The sequence below is a fragment of the Muntiacus reevesi genome, chromosome X (genome assembly GCF_963930625.1).
Source record: "Muntiacus reevesi chromosome X, mMunRee1.1, whole genome shotgun sequence".
Classification (NCBI taxonomy): Eukaryota; Metazoa; Chordata; class Mammalia; order Artiodactyla; family Cervidae; genus Muntiacus; species Muntiacus reevesi.
The window spans coordinates 39169374-39195520 of record NC_089271.1 but is presented as its reverse complement, the minus strand read 5'-3'; the positions used below and the strand labels follow the sequence as shown (position 1 = coordinate 39195520).

Genomic DNA, 26147 nt, shown 5'->3' with positions numbered 1-26147 from the left:
GCTGAGATCAAATCAACATTGCTTAAGATCAAACAGCTAAGAAGCAGCATTTTGAGCCAAAGCTAGCACTCCTAACACTGCCACACTTCTGTGAAACAAAGTCAGGGGAAGACTTCAAACGTTTAGACTCTTCCCTCAGAGCCTTTTGACTACATGCAATTTTAACATGTTTTCCAAGCTCAAGAAGCTCACTAAAAGCAACTAAAATTGAGATGACTTCGTGTCATTTAGAGTTGACAAGCCATTGCCTTCTGACCCTTACAGCACTGATTTGGAACTTAGCTTACCCTATGCAAGGAGCTCCAGCTATCATATAACCAAAATCATCATCTAAGAACGATGCTTCAGAACCATAGTGGAAGAAGTCCTCATCCCACTTGGAACGATGCAGCCCTCCAGAATCCAGGTGATGTGGTGTCTTGTTTGCCTCTGCTAGGTGGCCCAGTGGCAGTTTTTGAGCTTCGTGTCACCTTGGCACACAGCAGGCACATAACAAGTGCGCAGTCAAAAGACAGCCAGCGGTCAAGTTTAACTAATGTCCAGATATGCTACAGTCAATCTGCAGGTTTAGGATATAGTTAAGTAAACTTTCTAGAACTATATAATGCAAGGAACATATGTAATCCACGAACTGGGCCTTGAGCACCGTCTAGAAAGTGAAAGTGAAGTCTCAGTCGAGCGACTTTTGGCAACTCCATGGACTGTAGCCTACAGGCTCCTCCGTCCATGGGATTTTTCAGGCAAGAATACTGGAGTGGGTTGCCATTTCCTTCTCCAGGGGATCTTCCCAACCCAGGGATCGAACCTAGGTCTCCCATATTGCAGGCAGACGCTTTACCGTCTGAGCCACCACTGAAGCCCCAGCACCGTCTACACCTTTACAGTAAGAGAACTGGAGCACAGGCTCAAGGAGGGGGAGCTAAAATCGGGCCTGGTGAGGTTTCAGTTTTGGCGGGCCTGGTGAGGTTTCAGTTTTGGGGAGCGGAGACGAGGGAGACAGTTTTACGTGGAGGCTTTCTGGGCAAGCACCAGACAAAGAACTTAGGTGTCCGGGGTCTTATAAGACTGGGGTGGGGCCGACTTGCCCCGGAAACTAGGTCACCCAGTGACGGGAAGGGGGCGGGGCCACGCCCAAGGCTACCCTGTCGCCTCCGGCGCTCCCAGGCTTCTGCGCCTGCGCACGGCAGTCCGCCCCGCCCCTCACCCGTTACCGCGCCGGCCAGGTCTGGACATGGTGCTCTCTGAGCTGGCCGTGCGCCTGAACTGCGCCGAATATAAGAACTGGGTGAAGGCGGGCCACTGTCTGTTGCTGCTGCGCGGCTGTTTGCAGGGCTTCGTCGGCCGCGAGGTGCTCGCCTTCCACAGCAGGCTGCTCGCCGCCGCCCCCGGCCTGGGCCCCCGCGCCGCCTGCAGCGGCGGCTGGCGGTGCAGCCCCCACGCCCGCCAGGTGAGCACCTGGCCCGTGGCCTTGACCGTCGCCCCTCACCCCGTCCCCTTCCCCGGGCGCAGTGTCTCGTGCCCTCCCCGGAGCCGAACCGACCGCGTTACCCGAGGCTCCGAAGCCCGGAGCCGCCCCTCCCTCCCGGGCCCCTCCTCACCGCCGCCCCCTGTAGTTTCAGCCTCAGTGTCAGGTGTGCGCAGAGTGGAAACGGGAGATTTTGAAACATCACACCAACAGAAATGGAGACGTCCACTGGGGAAACTGCCGGCCGGCCCTCTGGCCGGTCGACGCCTGGGAGGTGGCCAAGGTAAGCACCTGCGGTCGGGAGGGTAGGAGGAGTTGGCCTGCCAGGTAAGCGTTACCTGGATCCCGGGGCTTCTGTCCGGCCTCTGTGGGCGCTGAAGCCTCACCAGCGGATGCAGACAGAGAGAGATTGGGTTTTTGATCTAGTGTCTAGATGGTTCAGGGCTGTTATATCGGACCCAGCGCAGCTTGGTGAAGTAGAAGATTTCAACAGGTGTGGCTGGGGCAAGGTGTGGAGCGAGTATCCTGGGCACAGAGGGAAGAGCAGGCAAGGCGTTTATGAGAGTGGACTTCCTGAATGGCTCGTTTTGTCTGTAGGGTGCCATGAAGATGGCAGAATAAGGCAAAGAAAGTTGGGGCAAAGATAGAAAGAACCGTAAGTGCGCAGCTAAGGCATAAGACTTTGAGGAGGCGGGGTGGGGTAGGCAGCAAGATAGAAGGGGGAGTTATTAGGCCTGTTTTCAGGCCTTGGCGCTGTGACTCACTAGCTGGGCAGATGGAGGAATTCTTTTGACTTTTTGGTATTTGCCGGAAGCCCAGTAGGGGGTGGGAGGGGCCTGTCGAAGTCACCTGCGAACCTGCATTCACCTTTGGAGGTGCCTGGGAAGCCGGAATCAGAAGCCCCACTCGGCTGCTGCGGTGCAGCCCTGGGCCAGCCTCTGTTCCCTAACCTCAAAAATGAGGAAATTGGACTATATCGGTGACCCCCAGACTTTTGGCTATCACGGAGCAGTCGCACCCTCTTCCTCTCTCTCTTTTTTTGTTGCTGCTATAGACTTGCCAGCTTCTAGTTTTACTTAGAGAAGAAGACTTAAAACTCTACCCTTTACTGCTGTAGAGTGAAGGTCCCTCAGCTGTTGCTTTCATGCCCTTAGAATCCACTTGAAGCCCTTACCACCTGTTTCTGCCACTCTTTCACCTCTTCGTTGCTGTCACCCGCAGACTTAGTCCAACCGCATATTCTTAGTTACCTTTCCAACCCCATCTTCTCAGTTTCTGGACTCCCTGCTTGAGCATCCTCTGATTTCATCCACCTCAGCCTCCCACTTGCAGGCTCACATCTGGGGCCATGTCAGCCAGGGAGCTGTGGTGTCCAGCAGCCTCCTTACTCTTAGCACACTTGTTAACATCTCCCGCCCCAGGCTTAGCCCCTTGTCCCTATACAATGTTCACAGCTCTGAGGTTTCCCCTGCTTTTCCAGTCCCCAGCAGCCTTGGCCCTCCCCACGTCCTTTGTCTCCTCGGCTAGCCCAGATTCCATGGTCCATCATTCTGTTTAGTCCTTTGCAGTTTTCTTGGCCTTTATTCTCCTTTCTCTGCACTGGCCAGGCCCCAACTCCAGCCTTCATCATGTACTTCATCATGTACTTCAGCTTGGAGGGAACTGATCAATTTCACTTTTAGTTCTTAATCACCAGCCACCCCCCCCACCCCCGTCCCGCAACCCCTGCCGTCTGGCTCTGTCTCTCCATAGGCTGCTGTTTCCCGGAGACAGCTGTTACTGCCTTTCCCTCCACCCTCGATTGCAGCTTCTAATTTTGCTCTCACTTCCTGGAGTTCACGGATAGCCGCAGATATGTGCTTCCTCGTCTTTTTACCAGACTTACCAACCTACCTCCATGTGCACCATCTTCTTCCTTCTGCTCCAAAGGAGGAAGGGCATCTCTCCTCTTACCGCCCTGTCCCTCCACTTGAGTGTTGGACCTTATCCTCTCCCACCTGCCCAAGGACTTGGAGTCTCCAGTTATCTACTCTTCTGACCTGCCAGCTTACTCCCATCACTGTACAAATAGTCTTAGTATTGCCTTGGTTTATTCAGTTTTTTAAAAGAAAAGAGACTAAATGTAGAGTTACTATATGACTTAGCAGTGCCATTCTTAGGTACGTACCCAGTGAAATTGAAACATACAGCTGCCCAAAAACCTGTGCACAGATATTCACAGAAGTAGTACTATACACACCAGCCAAGAGGTTGAAACAACACGAATGTCCATCAACTGATGAATGGGTAAGCGAAATGTGGTCTGTCCAGACAATGGAATATTATTTAGCCATAAAAAGAAATTAAGTATTTGTAACATAAAGATACTAATGGGGGGGATGAAGTACTGATACATGCTATATCGTTTCTTGAACCTTGAAAACATGCTAAGTGGAAGAAGCCAGTCATATAGTGTATGATTCCATTTATATGCAATGTCCAGAATAGGCAAATCTATAGAGGCAGACAGTAGACTAGTGTTGCCAGGGCCTGGAGGAGAAGAGGGGGCAATAGTTAATGGGTAGAGAGTTTCTTTAGGGGGGTGATGAAAATGTCCTAAAATCGACTGTGGCAATGGTTGCATGACTTTGAATATACTAAAAACCAATGAACTGTAAATGCTTAATTTTTTTAAATGAGGTGTAGCTAGTTTCAAGCATACAACATAATGATTTGATATATGTTTTGTGAAATGGTTATCATAAGTCTAGTTAACATCCATTACCATGCGTGGTTACAATCTTTTTTTTCTTCAGATGCAAACTTTTAAGACCTACTCTCTTAGCAACTTTCAAATACTACATCCCCAGGACTTACTTATTTTGAGACTGGAAGTTGGTAACTTTTGCTTAACCCATTTTGCCCCCTTCCTCCACCCTCCCCCACCTCTGGCAACCACCAGTCTCTTCTCTGCATCAATGAGCTTGGGTTTGGGGGTTTATTTTAGGTTCCAGATATAAGTGAGATCATATGGTATTTGTCTTTCTGTGACATTTCATTTAGCATAATGCCCTCACAGTCCATCCATGTCATTGCAAAGAGCTGTATACTTTTAAATGGGTGAATTATATAGTATATGAATTACATCTTAGTAAAGCTGTTTTTTTTAAAAAAATTGAATAAACACTTGGAAAATAAACTGTAGAAAGAAATGGAAGCTCCCCTTATTCATTCCCTCCTGCTGTCTCCCCATTTCTCTAACTGCCTCCCGTATGTATTCCCAGTAGAACTTCTCAAAAAGTGCGTTATGCCTAATTCTCTTTTCCCCCAGTCCGATTGACTCTTCAACCCACCACCCCCTGGCTTCCGCCGCCCTTGTCCCTTCACTGCATCTGTCTTGTCAGGGGCACACATGACCTTCAGTTCTCCAGCCTCATCCTTCCGACCTCTCAGACATTCAGCACTGCCACGCTGCCGGCCACTCCTCTTCTTGAAACAGTCACTGCCTTGAGACATATTCCTCTCCAGGTATCCTCCTGTCCCCCCAACTCCTCCTCCTCAGGCTTCTTCTGAACGTCGGTTGACCTTCCTTGGACCTCTTCTGTCCCCTGCTTCTCCTCCCCTGGTGGATATTGCTCAGGCCCGTGGAGTGAGATATTAAATACCACATTGCTGCTGACAGAACAGCTCTGTGCCCTCTTCTGTGCTCCGGAAGCCCATCTCTGCTACATGACGCTTTCACTTCCTCACTTCCTGGGCACTTTGTCTTCTCAAGCTGGACTCTTCATCTCCCCTTCCCAGGCTGTCCCCATGCCCCACCACCAACCACTTACAATCATTCTTGCTTCCTCTCTTCCCCCCCTCCCCCTCTTATTTGTACTTGCAGATTCTTTTTGGACTCCTCCTCACCCTCTCTAGGTCACGGCTCTCGACCCCTTCTCCTGCCAGCCTCCCACCTGGCTGCCTCTGCTGTTCTGCTCACCCTTGATGGAGGATGTGCAGTCTTCATGTGGGAATTAGATCACTTTCTTTCCCTGCCCCAAATTCTTGGATGGCTTCCTGATGTCCTTAGAATAAACTCCAGACTTCATGTCAAGGCCAGTAAGGCCCAGCATGTTCTGGCCCCTGTTTATTTCTCCAACCTCTTCTCCTACTACTCAGTGAAGAGACAGAAGGGGGTCCATGCATGTATGCTAAATCATGTCTGACTCTTTACGAACCCGTGGACTGTAGACCACCAGGCTCCTCTGTCCATGGGATTCTCTAGGCAACAATATTGGAGTGGGTTGCCATGCCCTCCTCTGGGGGATCTTCCCAACCCAGGGATCGAACCCGGGTCTCTTATGTCTCCCTCATTGGCAGGCAGGTTCTTTAGCAGTGTGCTACCCGGGAAGCCCTTCAGGAGTGGATAGTGAGAGGCAATCAGGTGTGTTTCTCACCCTGTGCCTGTCACATTTGGAAGGCAGCAGTGGTCGATGCCATTTTAAGAAACAGATGTCAGCAGCAAGGAGGCAGGGGAGCCTCCTCATTGGCTTCTGGTTCTGAAGAATGGAAGAAGTACTAGAATAAAACCTTCATGTGGAGAGACAGGTTTCCTTTGGTGAGAAAATGCCAGACTGGACATACCTTGTAAGGGGCAAGAGAAACTGCCTAGTTTTGAGTCAACTAAGGCCCCTCTCACTTTGGATGGCCCTCTCAGCCACATTTCTTTTCTTTGTTTCCTCTCCATCTCATCATTTCTTCAAATTAATTGGCCTGTGATACATTAGTTAAGTTTTTGTTTAACATTTGCAGCATCCATAATCAACTTCTTTCCGTGGGTTGGGACATGTTAAGATAGAGACAGTAACGGGGGCTTCCCTGGTGGCTAAGACGGTAAAGAACCCACCTGCAGTGCAGGAGATGTGGGAGACACGAGTTCAATCCCTGGGTCGGAAAGATACCCTGGAGACTTCCATGGACAGAGGAGCCTAGAGGGCTATAGTCCATTACAGTCCAGAAGGGTCGCAGAGTCGGACACAACTGAGCAACTAACACTTTGACTTTCAAGTAGTGTACAGTATACAAATTCTCAGTCATGTGAGGCCAGGGTGTGTCATTCAACCACTATCAGGAGCAGAGCCCTGACTCTCCTTGCAGGGTGTTGGCCCCTGCCACGTTGCCTTTCTCAAAATAGTATCCAGGGCAGCACCATAGGAAGTGGCTGGTTTCCTGCCTCCAGAAACATGTTTGTAGTCAAGGGAGCAAGTCTCTTTATTTAGAGTTCTTTTTGCGCGTCATTTTTCATGTGTCATCACTTTTAGTCCCTTAGCAGGAATGTACTCTTGAGCTTCGGGGCTTGGTAAAGTTGGTGCATTCAGACATAAATTTGGAAATATTTCAGGGAAGAAATATACCCAAGCCTTGTTAAAACACCATTTTGGGGGTCCACACCATAAAATCCTACCAAAGGCAAGATCATGCTAGAACGAGGCCGTTCTGTTGTATCTAGTATCTCACACCCTGGGACTCCATCTGTAATGCCTGTGTAGGTTCTGCTCACCTTGTACCATCAGCATCGTAAATGCCAACATTTGTGGCCTGTGTATTCTCATGTGCCGGGCACCATGCAAGTGCTTTACCCGCATTGACTCATTTAATTCTCAAAACATCCTTCAAGTTAGATGAGGACAGTTATCCCCCGTTTACTGATGAGGGATCTGAGGATAGATAACTAGCCCAAGGTCATGCAGTTGACAGGTGGCAGAAGAGGGTTTTGCAGCCCAGCTCTGTCACACTCCAAAGCCCAAACTCTTCACATTCTACCACCATACTGAACTTTCACTTTGGAGCAACTATTAGTTTTAAATTATCTTAACAACTCAGCCACTGAAACTTAAGGGGGGGAAAAAGGCTGCTTTCTACCCCTTTCTTTCTTGGCGTGCTCAGTCCTGTCTGACTCTTTGCACCCCTCTATGGGCTGTAGCCCGCCAGGCTCTTCTGTCCATGGGAATTCTCCACGCAAGAACACTGGAGTGGGTAACCGTTCTCTTCTCCAGGGTTCGAACCCCAGTCTCTTGCTTTACAGGCAGATTCTTTTACCACTGAGCCACCAGGGAAGCCTGCTTCCTACCCCTGCCTCCTGCTTATATGCCATTAAGAAAGGACAGTTAGGTCAGGTGTGGAAGTGTCCCTACTAACAGGTGGGCAGATAAAGCAGCTCTTCAGTTACTGCCCTGGGCTGAGGCTTGGCTGCCACACTGTTTCCTGACTTGCATTTTGGACTCATGAGGCTCTAATTTAACCTCAACAAGAGAGTTTCAGTCGTCCTTGGGGGAACAGGCAGATAACATTTTTTGTCCCACTAGCCCCGTGTAGATTAGATGTCTATTTGGCTTGGAGGAGACTCATGAGCCTCTTGGGCCTCCCCTGCTGCAGGCCTTCATGCCCCGAGGACAGGCAGACAAAACAGGACCCGAGGAATGTGACGCGGTTGCTCTTCTGAATCTCATCAACTCTTGCGATCACTTTGTGGTTGATCGAAGAAAAGTCACAGAGGTAAGAACCCTCAGATTGCCAAGCAGATGTTGCCAAGCAGGAACTCCACCCTGTGTTGCTAAAGCAGCCACATGGGTGGAGCTCACAGTCCTTTCCCCAGACAGTGGTGCACAGAGGAGTTAGACTTAGGTCCACTGTTGGCATCGCTGAGCAGGTGAACAGCGCTCACGTCACATGTGCCTGCTGTGATGTCCGAAACCCCTGTGTAAAAGCAGGCAGGGGACTGTCCCTTCAGCTCTCCCTGATCGAACTTTCCCAAGTTGTTAAACAACAACTTGCTTTTGTACTGTGTGTTGCTAAACTGGCAAACCTCAAATTTTTCCTCCCTGTTCTGTCATAAACTGAGGCAAAGTAATTTTCCATATTGAAAAAACAAATACAGAGCAATGCATCATTCTCTGCATTGGATGCCAGCATCTGAGTCCTGCCCATCTCAATCTCATTGGCTAATAGTTGCAAGACCAAGTTGAAAGTGAAAGTGTTGTGTCTGACTCTTTGCGACCCTATGGACTATAGTCCTCCAGGCTCCTCTGTCCATGGAATTTCCCAGGCAATACTGGAGTGGATAGCCATTACCTTCTCCAGGGGATCTTCCCGACCCAGGGATTGAACCTGGGTCTCCCAAATTGCAGGCAGGTTTTTTACCATCTGAGCCACCAGGGAAGCGTGAACAGTTGCAAGACCAAGCTGAAGTGAAATGAAGTCGCTCAGTCGTATCCGACTCTCTGCGACCCCGTGGACTCACCAGGCTCCTCCGTTCATGGGATTCTCCAGGCAAGAATACTGGAGTGGTTTGCCATTTCCTTCTCCAGGGGATCTTCCCAACCCAGGAATCAAACCCAGGTCTCCCACATTGCAGGCAGACGCTTTAACCTCTGAGCCACCAGGGAAGCCCCAAGACCAAGTTACCTTGACCTAAAGAAAACATAAACATTAGTGGATAAACAGTGTCAGAACAGATCACTGTGCTGGTCAGACATCCTCTGGGAGATTTCAGCTGTCTCTGTTTCACCAGAGGACAGCTCTGGTGCATTTGTTACTCTGAGGATCATTAAAAAGTATATATGGCACACACAGATTATTCATAATATGTGCAGAAACGCATGTATATTTTGCTAGCATGCCAGCAGCCAAAGGGACTGAGAGTCCTTTACCATCAGCAAAGACAAAAACTATCACAATACAAAACTGACTCCTTTGATAGCTTTTCATCAAGAATGTGGAAGACTGGGCAGGAATTATATATTAATATTAAAAGATTTTTGCATTGTCTGCTTCAGCCTTTGGGTATTCTCAGAGCCAGTAGCCAATACACTTGCTCTTTGGCAGGTTTTTAAAAAAAAATATGTATTTATTTTTGGCTCTGCTGGGCTTTCGTTGCTGTGTGGGCTTTTCTCTCGTTGCAGCAAGCAGGGTCTCCTCTCTAGTTACAGTGTGTGGGCTTGTCATTGTGGTGGCCTCTCATTGTGGAGTGTGGGCTCTGGGGCTTCAGTAGTTGTGGTGCATGGGTTCAGCTCACAGGATCCAGAATGCAGGGTCAGTAGTTGTAGGGCATGGGCTCAGCTGCCCATGCCCATCCCCGTGGAGGCATGTGGGATCTTCCCAGACCAGGGATGGAACCAGTGTCCCCTGCATTGCAAGGCTCATTCTTAACCACAGAACCACTACAGAAACCCTGGCAGGTGTTTTTTTTTTTTTTCCATTTATTTTTATTAGTTGGAGGCTAATTACTTACAATTTTGTAGTGTTTTTAAGTTAGGGCATTTGGAGGATTGTGTAAGAGAGATTCACCCAAGAGCTCAAGGACTCGGGACAGTTGTACGCTTGTTTATATTTCTTACCTTGATTAATTTAGTCTTCAAATGGCAGGGGGTTGAATAAGCCTTGGCAACACCTGCAGGCCACACACTTGTGGATTTTAGAATGAACAAGGCCTTTCTGTGGTTTTTCTCTGGAGCTCCAAAATCTCAGTGTACCCCACTGTTGGATTTTGAAGGTTTTTCTCTCTTTTCTTGGTCTTTCTGTAGGTGATTAAGTGTCGTAACGAGATCATGCACTCTTCAGAGATGAAAGTATCTTCTGTATGGCTACGAGATTTTCAGATGAAGATCCAAAATTTTCTAAATGAATTCAAGAATATCCCGGAGATTGTGGCAGTATACTCCCAAATAGAACAGGTAAAAATTACATTTAGCAGTTCTGGCATAAAGAACTAAGGGGAGGTAAAAGGAACCACAGCCACTTATTTATTTATTTTTCTTAATGTATGTATTTTATTGAAGTATAGTTGACGTACAATGTTTCAGGTGCACAGCAAGGTGATTTAGTTATACATATATATGTATATTATTTTTTAAATTATTTTCCATTGTAGGTTATGACAAGATATTGACTGTGGTTCCCTGTACTATACAGTAGACCTTTGTTACTTGTTGCATATCTATTTTTTAAATTAGAAATCTAGCATTCTATTCATACTTAAGTCAAACAAGTGGAATCAAAATGTCTTTAAAATAGTTAGGCAAAAATTCATGTTTTCTTAAAATATATATATAATACATATTTTTTATATATATGTATACCAAAGCTTGAGAAAGAACATAAAAAAAAAGACATGGAGAAATTGGAAAATATAAACTAAATGAAATGGGAGTACTGAATATGAAATAGAAAAAGTGAAACAAGCTAGATAAAAGTGAAAGATCATCATATAGTACAGTTCACAGTCACTTATTTAGAATTTAAAGCTTATTAGATTTAAACAAAAGTTTAGAATGTAAGCAGAGAGCACCATGTTGACATGAAGTCAGAACTGTGATTCATCTGAGCAGCTTTTCTGTGGTCATGGGATGATATTAGAATGGATCCAGTCAACAATGTTTAATTATAAATTCTTCCCTGGTAGGTCAGCTGGTAAAGCATCCGCCTGCAATGCAGACCCTGATTCGATTCCTAGGTCGGGAAAATCCCCTGGAGAAGGGATAGGCTACCCACTCCAGTATTCTTGGGCTTCCCTGGTAGCTCAGATGGTAAAGAATCTGCCTGCAATGCAGGAGACCTGGATTCGATTCCTGGGTTGGGAAGATCCCCTGGAGAAGGGAAAGGCTACCCACTCCAGAATTCTGGCCTGGAGAATTCCATGGACTGTATAGTCCATGGGGTCGCAAAGAGCTGGACATGACTGAGCGACTTTCACTTTTATGTAACCCAGTGGAATATCCCTTTTTTTTTTTTTGAATATATTTTCCATTCAGTTCATCTATTGTTTGGTAACCCAACAGCTGTTGACATCTGACTGGGCTGTTTACATCCCTGAGGAAGATCAGCGAGATGGGTGTGACAAAGGAGTTTACCTGAGTGAGAGCCAAGTAAACGAGATAGAAATGGAATTACTAAAGGAAAAACTTCAAGAGCTCTATCTTCAAGTAAAAGAACAAGAGGTGTTGCCTGAAGAGGTAAAAAAAAAAATTTTTTTAAAGCACTATATCCTCTGTGTGAGTAAACAAAGCAAAGGCCCCAGGAAGGAAGAGTAGCTCATTTTAACTTGTCACCAGTTATGTTTCTGATTGAAAAGTCAAATGATTTCCAGACATGAATATTCTTTCGACATAAAATACTGGTACCCTTAAATATTTTCACTTGGTCAGCAAACATTTGGGTGCCTAGTATGCGCCACTGAGTGGAAAACCACAGGAAGGGTGACCACGGAATCCTGAGCCTCAGGCTCTGGGGAGTATCTCCAGGTCAAGGTGGGGAGAAGGGGTTGCAAAACCAGCTTTGCTGAGAGATGCTGTGGTGGTGGTGGTGGTTCAGTTGCTCAGTCATGTCCGACTGTTTGCAGCCCCATGGACTGTAGCCAGGCGTCCCTGTCCGTCACCGGGACTAAGAATCAAATCAGAGTTTGGAAAATTGGCAAGAGCAGAAGGGCGTTCTTGGCAGAAGAAACAGCACTTGCCAAGGCGTGAAAAACTAGCCTGGGCCGGACAGTGACGAGGCGAGTGTAGGAGGGAGGTGTGGTCAGGTGTGAGGGTGGTCTGGCAAGTCAGAGCCACGTTTTGAAAGGTTTTCTGTGCCGCATTAAGAGGTTTGGACCTTATTCCCCCAAAGCAGTTGGCAGCCAACAGAGGTTTTAAAGCAAGAGAGAGTAAATGAAATAGATTAGATAATGGCTTTTGCAGAGTGAAGTCTTAGGGCAATCAGAGGTTGAAGACAAGCCAGGAGGCTCTTGCAGTTGTGTGAGGATGAGAGAAAAAGGACATAGGCTAGAAGTGTGCAGGAGGCAGGAGCCAAGTTCTGGAGACACTGCCGGGCAAAGCTGATGGCTTATAGTTGCCAGTGAGATTTCTTGGACCCAGCAGGAGGTGGCAAAGGTTAAAGAATCAACAAGGGTTCTAGCTCTGGACACTGCAGGCTAATGAGGGTCTCAAGTACAAGAGCTAGGAATCTCCTTTGTTACAGGCAAGGTATTAAAAAAAATTAACAATAATAGAATTATATTGTTGTAAGGTTTAGAAATAGCCTGCTGGATTAGAATTCCAGATTCCCAAGAGATCTTGGACAGATCATTTTATCTGTCCATTCCACCTTGCCCAAGGAAAGTAGTTTTGCTGATTACCTCATTAAACACAACATGTTCTATTTATTTTTTAATAGGCTGATTTTGAACTTTACTTTTTTTTAACTTGTTTATTTTGTTGGAATATAACCAATTAACAATGTTACGATAGTGTCAGGTGAACAGCAAAGGGACTCAGCCATACATATACATGTATCTGTTCTCCCCCAAGTGCTTTCCAGGTGGCTCTAGTGGTAAAGATCCCACCTGCCAATGCGGGAGACAGAGACGCAGGTTCAATCCCTGGGTCAGGAAGATCCCCTAGAGAAGGGCATGGCAACCCACTCCAGTATTCTTGCCTGGAGAATCCCATGGATAGAGGAGCCTGGCGGGCAACAGTCAGTGGGATCACAAAGAGTCAGATGTGACTAAAGTGACAGCACGCACGCATTGTCCCCCAAACTCCCCTCCCATCCAGGCTGTCATATAAAACACAGCATGTTTTAATACAAAGTGTGTACTTCCTTTTTGAGGCCATGCTCCGTACAGGTCCATGTGCCTTTGTTAAGGTGTCCGACCTTGCCCCAGGTGTTTCACTCAGCTTGATGGGCTCCTTTGGCACAGGGACTGGATACCTCTGGTTTGGGGGCACACCCACCATGGCACACAATAGGTATTTAAGATGATGAATAAGACTGTTAAATCTATTTTCTAAATCCATCTGTTTCATCTGGCTTTATTTGAAAATGCCAAAATAACCCCCAAAGTCGGCCGACAGACAAAAACCAGGGGCTCAGGCTCATGGACCCCAAAGTCATCAGAAATGCTATCTTCTTCCTTGAGGGAGCTGCAGTTCTTTTCCTGTTTGTGTAACAAAGAGCAAAATGCATCAGTAGCAATACACTGAAACCAGGAGTGTCTGCCAGTTGAGAGTGGGAAGGGACCCTGGCAATCCGCTGCTTTACCACAACCCTGAGGAGCAAGTGCTGCGGGCTGAGAGGCCTCAGGGCCGGGGCGTGAGGGCTGGCCCAGGGGTCTCCCCACTCTGACCCTGAGCCTGCCTTCCCACATGCCACGCAGTGGTTATCCTGTCTCCTGTCCTGTCATCGAGGAGCTAGCAATTGGAAATTTTGACCCCTCATTATCTCCATTTCACAGAGAGGAAATTGGGGTTAATTGACTTGTCCTCTGGGTCCCAAAGTCTCTAGATAGGGGTGATAAATTCTCATTTTTCATGCTTTCTGTTCAGTAGACCGTGGCATTTCTTTTGATATTTCAGTTGATCAGAATGTAAGTTTGACTTGATTGGCACATTATCTCAGAAGCTGTAGGTTGTCTATCCACGATGCATGGAACGGACCTCTTTTGAAATTTTAGCACCATGTATGATTATTCACGTTCTTTCAGGTTAGTCTCCAAAGTCAGAGGATTTGATAAATCAAATTTCAGTGACTGTAAAACACTGTGAATTGCACGACACATCACTAATTCTGTTACTTTCAAAGAAAAAAAAATGCTGCTCATTTACTATAAGATACATGGTGGGCTTCTCAGGTGGCGCTAGTGGTAAAGAACCTACCTGCCAATGCAGGAGACATAGAGACACGGATTCGATTCCTGGGTCAGGAAGACCCCTGGAGCAGGCCATGGCAACCCACTCCAGTATTCTTGCCTTGAGAATCCCATGGACAGAGGAGCCCAGAGGGCTGTAGTCCATAGGGTTGCCAAGAGTTGGACATAACTGAAGCAACTTGGCACGCAAGCATGTGCTATGAATGGTAAAGTGCAATCTCATTTGAGATGTTAAAATTTGAGAAAATGTGCAAGGAAGTGAATCAGCTCTATGTATATATATCTGCTGTCCCTCTTGAGCCTCCCTCCCACCCCCACTCTCCCTTCCCACCCCTCTGGGTCATCACAGAGCACCAAGCTGAGCTCCATGTGCTATGTAGTAGCTTCCCACTAGCCATCTGTTTTGCACACGGTAGTGTATATATGTCAGTCCTACTCTCCTAATTCATCTTACCTCCCCTTTCCCCTCTGTGTCCACGTGTCTGTTCTTTAAAATCATTACTGATTTTTTAAACCCTGGTGGGGGAGCCACTTTCATAGGGAAGCTTAGGGAGAAAGGACAGCGACCGAATGCAGTCGAGGCAGGTGGGGAAGGGATGTAATTGACACTCCATTTGTTAAAGTCCAGATTTAGTTCATGAGTGAGTGCTGACTGTGTGCCAGGCACAGTTCTAGAAGCTTGACGTGCATCAGTGAACAAAACAAAGGTCCCCTTGGGAGAGACAGATGGTAAACGGTCCATGTAATAAGTAATGATGAGGCATTTAGAAAGAGGAGAAGTACTGTGGGGAGCAGAGTGTGGGGATCAGGAGTAGCCGAATGGGGACAGGTGTGGGGCTGTGACAGGTGGCACATCTGGAGGAGGAGCATTCAGGCCGAGGGCAGGGCGATACGAGCAGCGTAGGGGGAGTGTGGTAGGAGCAGATAGAAGGGAAGCCTTGTGAGCCACTGGGTGGACCCAGGCTCTTCCTCCTGAGATGGCAGCAACGCTGCAGAACAATAAAAGGGGCACACTGGCCGCCATGTAGAGGATGCGGGGCCGGGGACCAAAGATGGAACTAGGGAGATGTTAGGAGGCTGCCACAGTTACCTGGTCAGAAAGGTGGTAGTTCGGGCCAGGGTGGAAGGGTGAAGAGTAGAGGCGATGAGAAGGGGGAGCACACATGGCGTGTGAGAGAAGGAAAGGCGTCAAAGACAAGTGCAAGGGTTTTGGCCTAAGTGCTGAGAGTATGGATGTACTTACTAACCATCTTTTGCCTAGAATGGTGCCCACCAGGCACATAGTAGACTCAGAATTGTTGTTCAGTCACACAGTCACGTCCGACTCTTTGCGACCCCATGAACTGCAGCACGCCAGGCTTCCCAGTCTTTCACTATCTCCCGGAGTTTGCTCAGATTCATGTCCATTGAGTCGGTGATGCCATCCAACCGTCTCATCCTCTGTCACCCACTTCTCCTTCTGCCCTCATTCTTTCCCACTATCAGGGTCCTCTTTGATGAGTAAGCTCTTCGCATCAGGTGGCCAAAGTATTGGAGCTTCAGCTTCCACACCAGTCCTTCTAATGAATATTCAGAATTGATTTCCTTTAGGATTGACTGGTTTGATCTCCTTGCAGTCCAAGGGACTTTCAAGAGCCTACTCCAGCACAATTCACAAGCATTAATTCTTCGGCATTGAGCCTTCTTTATGGTCTACCGCTCACTTTCATACATGACTGCTGGAAAAACCATAACTTTGACTGTATGGATCTTCGTTGGCAAAGTGGTATCTCCACTTTTTAATAACACTGTCTAGGTTTGTCATAGCTTTTCTTCCAAGGAGCAAGCATCTTTTAATTCCATGGCTACAATCACTGTCTGCAGTGATTTTGGAGTCCAAGAAAAGATGATCTGTCACTGCTTCCACTTTTTCCCCATCTGTTTGCCATGAAGTGATGGGACTGGATCCATAATCTTAGTTTTTTCAATGTTGAGTTTTAAGCCAGCTTTTTCACTCTCTTCTTTCACACTCATCAAGAGGCTCTTTAGTTCCTCTTCGCTTTCTGCCATTACAGTGGTATCATCTACATAACTGAGGTTGTTGATAATTCTCCTTGGCAGTCTTCATTCCAGCTTCTGAGTCATCTGTTTAACTCTCATGATGCTTTTGTTAAATGATTGTCAGAAGGAAGGAATGTACCAGATGTAGTGCTATGTGCTTTTAGTAGATTATATCTAACCCTTGCAAGAATCCTGGTTGGCATATGTATGGTCATCCTATATTTGCGTATATGGAAGTAAGCTCAGAGAGGTCAAGTCTTGCTAGTCACACAGCTAGTTAAGTGACAGAGCTGGGTTTCAATACCCAAGTCTGTCCAACTGCATTCCATAACTTTTTTAGGACTTAGTTTTTCCATCTCTACTTCCTCTTCCCACTTAAGGTACACAAGACTTCCCCATTCTTAATAATTAAAAAAAAAAAAAAAACTCCTTTTGACTCTTTATCTTCCCCCCAAGCTAAAATAATCATCTCTTTTAAGCACATTTCAAGAGCAAAGAGGGTCAGGAGGTGACAGCACAAAGGATCATAGCTCTCAGGACATCAAATGAGAAGGTCTCCGAGGAGGGAGAACCCCAGTCCATCTTAGTGCACAGACCAGGCCGGCATGGTCTCAGGCATCTGATGGGAATGCTGTAATGGGAAGGACCCTGGACTGCATCTCGAACACCTGGCACAGGCAATAAGCGCTAACAGTGTAGTACCCACAGTGACTAATGTCCACTGTGAATAATGTCATTGATATAAGCTTCATTGCCCATCTTTATGGTTTCCAAATTGATTATTTAAGGGGCTTCCCTGGTGGCCCACTTGGTAAAGAATCCTCCTGCAACGTGGGAGACCCCGATTCCATTCCTGAGTCAGGAAGATGCCCTGGAGGAAGTCATGTCAACCCATTCCAGTATTCTTCTGTGGAGAATTCCCAAGGACAGAGGAGCTGGCCAGCTGCAGTCCATGGGGTCGCAAAGAGTCAGACATGACTGAGCGACTAAGCACCACACACATCTTTCAGGCAGGGCTTTCCAGGTGACTCAGTGGTAAAGAATCCACCTGCCAAGCAGGAGAGGCAGGTTTGATCCCTGCGTCAGAAAGATATGCTGGAGGAGGAAATGGCAACCCACTCCAGTATTCTTACCTGGGAAATCCCATGGACAGAGGAGCCTGGTGGGCTACAGTCCATAGTGTCACGAAGAGTTGGACACAACTTAGCGACTAAACAACAACAGCAACAACAGTCTTTCAGGGGCTGTAGGCTTGTTTCTAGCCATGTAATAAACAGCTCCAGCCAGGACTTCCTGGTGGTTCAGTGGTTAAGACTCTGCGCTTCCACTGCAGGGGCTCAAGTTCGTTCCCTGGTCAGGGAACTGAGATCACATATGCATGGCCAAAAAATAAAAATAAATTGAAAAAAAGAAAACCAACCCAGCTCCAGCTGAAGGGAACATCCCCATCTACTTAGTAACCTACCTGAAGACCTCAGCTTTGCTCCCTGTTCATCCTGGCCACAAGTTCCTTCCTGTCTTCCCCTCCCTCCCATCTCTGGCAGCCATTATTCTGCATCTGACTGTCTCATTCTCTCACGTCACAATAACCTGGTGCCTGCTTGGGTTCTCCTCCTCTGTCACCAGAATCAATTGTGTACATCTCTAAAATTTAAGAACCACGACTCTGCTAGGAGTAGGGTACTCCATCACTTTTTGATCATCTTGACCTAGTTTGGAATTAGGGGGTCCCTTATTTAAAAAAAAAATTCACCACACCCCAAAAGGTTAATAACTTTCCTCTTTGTAATAAGCACAGTGACCAGTTGAGGGTATCCTGGGATAAGCTGAGTGAAAACATATCTGTGGTACTATTCTGAGAGTACACACTTTTATTAAGTTTAAATGTCAAGAAGTATGTTACTGATGGGAGTTTAAATTGCTGTAACCTCTAGAGATGACAGTTTTGGCAAAATCTATTAACATTAAAACAGAAAACTCTATTAATTAAAACTCCATTCTGCTTCTAAAAGCAGATCCTACAAATAACCTGTCACTTTATGCAAAATGACACATGTCCCAGGTTAGTTACTACAGCAGCATTTCTCTTAGCAGAAGGCTTGAAATAATATGTTAAAATATGAAACATCCATAACTAAAAAACGACTCAGACATTAAAAAAATGAGGCCACTCTTTATATTCTGATATAGAAAAAACATCAGTTGAATAACGTCTAATATGCTGCCATTTGTGTTTTTGTAAAATGTGTATGTGCCCATTATATCTCAATAAAACTGGAATTTTTAAAATGTGTGCACATATATATACATGTGTTCACATGTAAATGCATGGAGTATCTCTGGAAGAGATATGAGAACACTATGGTCACCTCTTAAGAGGAGCTGAGTGACTAGGGAAAGGATGTGACAGAGAACCAACTTTTTACCTTGTACCCTGTGTTCATTTTGAATTTTGTACCAGTATATTTACTACTAGTAAATAGGTATGCATATTTCATAAATACTGAATAGTAATAAATGTACATATGTAGACATTTTTAACAGTCATACATGTGTACAAAATTCAAACTGGAAGTGCTGTATATGTGTGAGTGTATACACTTATATGCGTTTGTGTATACATTTGTATATGTGTGTACATACATATATGTGTATGTATGTGTGTATATATTTAATTATAATAAGTGGATACAAAATTCAAAATGAAAGGGCTTCATTTTTTATATACATATATATAATATTTGTGTATATATGTATATGTATACATATGTATATGTGTACATATATATATGTATATGTGTACATATGTATATATGTATGTAAACACATACATGTAGGTATATACCTATTCAGGAAGTTTTACAGCAAAAAAAAAAAAATCTTAAAAAATTTTTTTCTAGGGGACTTCCTATATTTATATGACATCATCTCATATAGATGCCCAAAAAAGGAAAAAAGATGTTTTTTACCTTGTGGTAAGAACAGTTAAGATTTACTCACTTAGCCATTCCCACCTCTGGTAACTGCAAATCTGATCTCTTTTCATAAGAATTTATTTTTTTGTTTTTGTTTTAGATTCCACATATAAGTGAGATCATGGAGTATTTGTCTCTCTCTGCTTGACTTATTTAACTTATCATAATGCCCTCCAGGTCCATCCGTGTTGTCTCAAATGATAGGATTTCTGTCTTTTTATGGCCAAATAATATTCCATTGTGTATATGTACCACATCGTCTTCATCCATTTGTAAGTTTATGGACACTCACGTTGTTTCCTTGTCTTAGCTATTGTGAATTATGTTGCTATTAACATGTAGATATCTCTTCAGCATGATGTTTTCATTTTCTTCAGATACGTTCCCAGAGGTCAAATTTCTAAATCATATGGTAGTTCCTTTTAAATTTTTTGAAGATCCTCCATATTGTTTTCCAAAGTGGCTGTACCAATTTACATTTCTACCAGCAGTACTCATGGTTCCCTTTTCTCCACACCTTCACCATCATCTGTTATCTCTTTTTGAGGATGACCATTCTAACAGGTGTGAGGTGATACCTCATTGTGGTCTTAACTTGCATTTCGCTGATGATTAATGCTGTTGAGCACCTTTTCATGTACCTGTTGGCCATTTGTATGTTTTCTTTGGGAAAATGCCTGTTCAGGTCCTTTGTCCATTTTTAACTTGGGTAGTTTTTGTGCTATTGAATCATATGAGTTCGTTATATATTTTGGATATAAACCCCTAAAAGCAAAAATTTTTAAGGAGACAAGCAAACATTCCCTTGTGTGGTCCCAAAACCAGCTATTGCTAGACACAGGAGCAGGACTCAGTTTTGGAGCTAGTAAGTTCTTCATCTGAATTTCAAGTCTGCTATAAAATTAGCTAAGCTGTGCATTGTATGGCTTCTTCATACAGATCTTAAACCAACTGGAAGTGGTAAAAGAATTTCTAAGAAACAATGAGGATCTTAGAAATGGTCTGACAGAAGATATGCAGAAGCTAGACAGCTTCCGTCAACAGCATCTAAAACCAGATTCAAAGGAACCTGGGGTACAGACACCTGAAGGGAAGGCCTGAGGTGAGTTTAAGCATACGACGTTTAAATAAGGCCTGAATGGCCTCATCTCTTTGATGTCTGTTCTCTTAGGTAAGGCCATAGCACACCCAGTCTCATCTGAAGTTTCACTGTGTCCTTATTATTTGAAAGAACACGGAGCTTTGTGCTCTTTCTAATTGGTAGGTCTCACAGCTGTGAACTAATTCAAAATAAACTCCCTGCCAGCTTTGTTTAGTCAAGTATACCTGAAGTCATTTGGCTAGTCTGACATGAATCAACTTTATGACAATCAAAAAGCGCTTCAGTCCTAAAATGATAGCAGTGATGCCTTGCTCTTAGCTGTGATGTTAATAATGGCAACTTGTTACTTTTCATAAGAAAAACTCATTAAAGTAATGGTATTCAGTGTTTTACTTTTTTCCCTCATGAAGAAAATTAAATGTTCTCTTCTATTTTAGGTCGACCTTCCACAAAGATCAGGTGTGTTCTGTGAAAGTCACCCAGGCTTCCATCTCAGGCATCCTTTTCTGGCCAAAGGAAAAACTCTCCGGAGTACTCCACTCAAACAAAAAGGGATTTGTGTTCTTTTCCTGGACTTTCCTTTGACTCTTCGGGAGTATTTTTTTTTTTTTTTAACATTCACAAGTTTGGTGTTTTTATCTGTACCAACCAAAAAATATTAGGTACTCTTGTACCAAACTTGCTATCATCCAGGGTTAGTTTTTTTTTTTGTGGTTTGTTTTCAGGTTTTGTTTTTCGTTTTGTGTTGCTGTTTAAAAGGTGACATTCTTTTCTGGTCCTAAAACTCGTAACTGCTTCAACGGTAACTAAGCTTGTGTTTGGTGAAGGGCCACGCCGAGTTCTCTGCCCACTGGTACACACACCCTTGCCTTAAAGTCTCAATCACGAGGATGCCCACAGGTGGGCTGTGATGTATTGATGTTGAGATATAAATCCTTCCTTCTTGCCAGCATTTCCAGTTAGTAGAGGACTGTGAGTACCCGTTTCTGGTAGCTTGAGATGGTAAGACAGAGAGCTGGGCTGAGAATACAGTAACTTGACTGACAGCATAGCGGGAGGGCCCAGGCTGGTATCACAGCTCTTTCTGTTCAGTTATTTCAAGTGCTGAGCACAGGGTGTGGTCCGTGGGTGCTCGATGAATATTCCTTAACTGAAGGGTTGGCTGATAGTGTAGAGGTATTCGTAGATCTAAATATTCATTACATTGTTAACCAAGCCTGGTCCTTTGTTATAAGAATTTGAACATTCTAATGGAAGTTCAAAGACATCATTTTCTTTCAGCAACTTCACAAATTCACTCTGTTCCTCTTACCCCAAAAGTCATCCACTTTTCACTTTGTCCTATTTGTTTCTTGAACTGCAAACCCCTGTCCTGTTATGTGCAGTGGTCTGTGTGTTGTGTGTAGTGGTCTGTGGGATCAACTTTACCCTCACCTTCCCCCACATCTGCTCATCTCCAAAGCCAGTGGGCTTCCCTTGTAGCTCGGCTGGTAAAGAATCTGCCTGTAATGCAGGAGACCCCGGTTTGATTCCTCGGTTGGGAAGATCCCCTGGAGAAGGGATAGGCTACCCACTCTAGTATTCTTGGGCTTCCCTGGTGGCTCAGATGGTAAAGAATCCACCTGCAATGCAGGAGACCTGGGTTTGATCCCTGAGTTGGAAAGATCTCCTGGAGGAGGAAATGGCAACCCACTCCAGTATTCTTGCCTGGAGAATCCCCATGGAAAGAGGAGCCTGGTGGGCTACAGTCCATGGGGTCGTAAAGAGTTGGACATGACTGAATGACTAAGCACAAAAGCACAGCGGTGCTGAGCTAACCCATGTTGCCCCTGGATCTTCAGGGATAGATTGCCACATTCCCCACTGCCTGGAGAAAGTGCTTCCAGTCCGACCCAAGTGAAGCCCTGCTCCTTTGCTTACTCAGCTGCCCATCAAGGAGGTGATTTTTAGGGAATGGGGGTGGGGGATATATTTGGTGTATTTTTACCTTAAAATGCATTGAATGTAATGGTATAAAACCTGGATGAATGCAGATATGCCTGTAACTTCCTGCTTTCATCTTCATGCTACTATTTGGTCTTTAATCTTGCTTTTTCTTTCTCCCTTCATTTCCTGGAATACCTTTAGAAGACTTCAGTAGTACAGTTGCAATTTTCTTTCATCTTGCAACCTCCCTCCCCCAACCAAACTAAGAAACTTCATGAAATGTTTCCTAGTTTCTAGATATAAAGTAACAAAACTTGGGATCAAGTCAAATCTTGATTCACTAACCAATTTAAGATCTGGTTTCTCACCTTAGGAACTTTGGGTTTTGAATACTTTTATTTCATTCCTCTTGTATCTATTTCACTTTTCCTTATCTACCAAACAAACATTTAGCAAGTGTCAGCCACATGCCAGGCACTGAAGTAGATGCAAAAGAGAAGATTTGTACAGTATGGACAATGGTACGTGAGCTATCATCTTATTGGATTTATTGTCTGATCTGATGAATTAAATGAATTCAGGGAATTCCCTTGGTTGTCCAGTGGTTAGGACTCAGTACTTTCACTGCATGAGCCCCAGGTTCAATCCCTGATGTGGGAGACTAAGATCCCCATGACCCATGAGGTGTGACCAGCATTTAACTTAAGAAGACATGCCCAGAGGAGGCTTTAAAGCAAACTGTGTGTGTGCAGGGACATCAACCTTCTGGATCTCTGTACAAGGGCACAGAGCATGCACAGAAGGGTGTTCAGAGCAGTCTTGCCAGGCAGCCATGGAGAGAGGACCAGTTAAATAATCACATCACATCCATGTTGCCAAGAATTGCATGACTGTTAAAAAAGGAGGTAAGGCTGCCATGCTGTGATAGGAAATGATGTCTAAGACATACAGATAGAAAAGCAGAATGTATAACAATGCATTCAGTTCAGTTCAGTCACTCAGTCGTGTCCGACTCTTTGCGACCCCATGAATCGCAGCACGCCATGCCTCCCTGTCCATCACAAACTCCCGGAGTTTACTCAAACTCATGTCCATCGAGTCGGTGATGCCATCCAGCCAACTCATCCTCTGTCGTCCCCTTCTCCTCCTGCTCCCAATCCCTCCCAGCATCAGGGTCTTTTCCAATGAGTAAACTCTTCACATCAGGTGGCCAAAGTATTGGAATTTCAGCTTCAGCATCAGTCCTTGCAATGAACACCCAGGACTGATCTCCTTCAGTATGGACTGGTTGGATCTCCTTGCAGTCCAAGGCACTCTCAAGAGTCTTCTCCAACACCACAGTTCAAAAGCATCGATTTTTTTGGCGCTCAGCTTTCTTCACAGTCCAACTCTCACATCCATACATGACCACTGGAAAAAACCATAGCCTTGACTAGACAGACCTTTGTTGGCAAAGTAATGTCTCTGCTTTTTAATATGCTATCTAGATTGGTCATCACTTTCCTTCCAAGGAGTAAGTGTCTTTTAATTTCATGGCTGCAATCACCATCTGCAGTGATTTTGGAGCCCAAAAAAATGTATAGCATGCTATAAAATTATGGCGCTTTCAGCTTTTCCCAAGTTTTTTCCCCAGGTCGCCTCTGTGAAAGGAATTGGGGTCGAATTTGGCTTTTCTGTCCTTGGCACACTCCCATATGAAATTTGAACGACAATGTGCACTCCTGTATTTTGAAATTTTTTCATTAAGATTTTGTATTTCAAAATACTAGACATAAACTCAAGCTGTAAGACCTGTGTGTCACATTTGCTGGAATATATTGTGGTCTACATTATTGTGGGTGTCAGTTCCCCCTCCAGGGGCATTTGTGAGTTGTCGGGGTCAGGAGAAACCCAGGAAGTGGTTTCCTTCCCACACAGTGCTGTTTCATCTCCAGATGCCTTGTTTTGGTCCAGCAATGCGATGTGCAGCTGGCCTCTCCCTGGTACATGATATAAGGTTCATAGTTTTGAAAGAATTAGAGGAGCAAAATGGTTGTAGCATTCAAGTTGCAAGGATAAGGCAGTTCTTTGGATTTTATCTTGGGTTTTGCTGGGAAAGTCAGAGGACCTCAAGAGAAAGACATTATGTATTAAACTCAATACAAAACCACAATTCTGGGAAATAACCGTAGTGTGTCAGCAAGAAAAACTTTTGGAAAAAGAGCTCTGCCAATTTGGAAAATGTTACTGCTTTATAAAGCAATGGTAGAGAACTGTAGACAGTTTTAAGTCAAATTGTCAAGGCCAGAAAGGATTATGTTTGAGAGTTTGGGGGGATTATGAAATGATTATTACCCTAATGATTTGAAGAGTACATTTTTATTAAAGTATTAATCACTTACATGGCTATAAACACTAATATCCTAGACAACAAAGGGTTGGAGCTCTGAGCTGGGTGGGCGTACTACAAATTAGATCCTATAAGTGAAGCCTTGCATTAGAATGGAGGCATAGCAATCTTTGGGATTTTTTTTCTCTAACCGTTTTGGCTTCTAAATTATAAATGTAGAGTGACAAGAAATTATCAGCAGGGATTACTCCCTTTCCCCTTACCAGGTTAATTAGAAACCTGCCTGCTCTCATATGTCTTCAACAGACAGTGGCCCTTGACTGAAATGCAATACTCAAATTACAAAATATATTTTGTAAAACAAATCTAGAAATATATTAATTTCTACTCATGTAAGAGCAAAGGGGGAAAATCCTTTAAAGTTTCAATAAAAATCTTGATACCAAGGTTATGATTCATTTCAGAACTTTTAGAACTGCTTTTTATTATTGTATGTCTGAACTATCTGAAATATTAGAAGCTACCACGTCTTCCAGAGACTTCTTTCCTGCTCCTCAAGAACCATCCTCTATGATACATGCTTGTTTGTAATGATTGCACAACTGTAAACTGAGCATTTTGTGACATCTCTTGGGGAAGGTGGGCAATGATCTTGCATGATTTATTACTTTCTACTGAGTTTCAGAAAGGTATGAAAATGTTTACTTCAGAACCGTGTGTGGTAGCCAGCCTCCAAGATGGCTCCCAATGATCCCTGCCTCGTGCTATCCCTACCCTTCTGTCGTCTTCCCGTAGTGCACCAAGGTTGGTCCATGTGACCAAGCAAACACAGCTGAAGTAATAGTATGTCACCTCCCAGGTTAAGCTATAAAAGACTGCAATTTCCATCTTGGACTTTGTGTCTCTTGGAACACCTTCTCTGGGAGGAAGTCATGTTGTGAGCAACCCTATGGCCCACAGGACAAGGAAGTGAAGCCTCCTGCAAACAACTGTGTGAATGACTTGGAAGCGGATCCTCCAGCCCCAGGCAAGTTTTCAGAGACTGCAGCCCCAGCAGACAGCTGAAAGACCAAGCCAGAAGCACTTAAGCCCCTCCCAGATTGCTGACCCTCCAAAACTCTGTGTGAGATTTGTTGTTTTAAGCTAAGTGTGGGGGTGATCTGTTACACAGCAATAGATAACTCATACGCTGTCATTTTCCAGAGTTTGTTTTTCCCCCTGTATGCAAAATGTGAAATGCAGAGACTGCCTCCAAAGAGGACTGTTGTGTAGATGCCACAGAAGGTAAACTTGTGCCTGTCTTGTCCAAAACCTGATGTCTTCAGAAGCTTTCAGAGTTGTTTTCAGTGTCTTTGCATTTGAAATCTTTGACAAAAGCAGGGTGTAAGCACCTTTGAACACTTGCATTAATTGAGGTTCCCCAGTAGATCACTTTGGAACCTTCTGCATTCTCCCAAGGGATTCAGGGGATTTGGGATCAAATCCTAGAGGGCAGCCTCTGCTGTAGAGGTAATGGCCTCACACCCACAACCCTGTCCTTATCTTTTTCCCTCCTCACGCTCCCAGGTTTAAGCAAATCCTTGAGCACTCATAGGATTCCTAGCATGGGTGTGTGCGTGTGCACATGTGCATGCACTTAGTCATATCCAATTCTTTGTGACCCCTCC

General features: G+C 44.9%; 1 protein-coding gene across 3 annotated transcripts; it reads left to right on the top strand.

Annotated features, from left to right (window-relative positions):
• The first annotated feature begins 1199 nt into the window (after positions 1-1199).
• Positions 1200-24926, top strand: CXHXorf38 (chromosome X CXorf38 homolog). 3 transcript variants are annotated; one of them, XM_065915674.1, is made up of 8 exons: positions 1309-1447; positions 1614-1748; positions 3625-3751; positions 7862-7981; positions 10009-10158; positions 11263-11436; positions 20063-20225; positions 20663-24926. In XM_065915674.1, exons 2-7 carry the CDS (start codon positions 1681-1683, stop codon positions 20222-20224), a joined length of 801 nt encoding a protein of 266 aa, XP_065771746.1. In that variant the 5' UTR covers positions 1309-1447; positions 1614-1680; the 3' UTR covers position 20225; positions 20663-24926. The 3 variants fall into 3 exon arrangements, with proteins under 3 accessions (XP_065771744.1, XP_065771745.1, XP_065771746.1); XM_065915672.1 differs by lacking the exon at positions 3625-3751 and having other exon boundaries at positions 1200-1447; XM_065915673.1 differs by lacking the exons at positions 3625-3751; positions 7862-7981 and having other exon boundaries at positions 1200-1447.
• The last annotated feature ends 1221 nt before the right edge of the window (positions 24927-26147 follow it).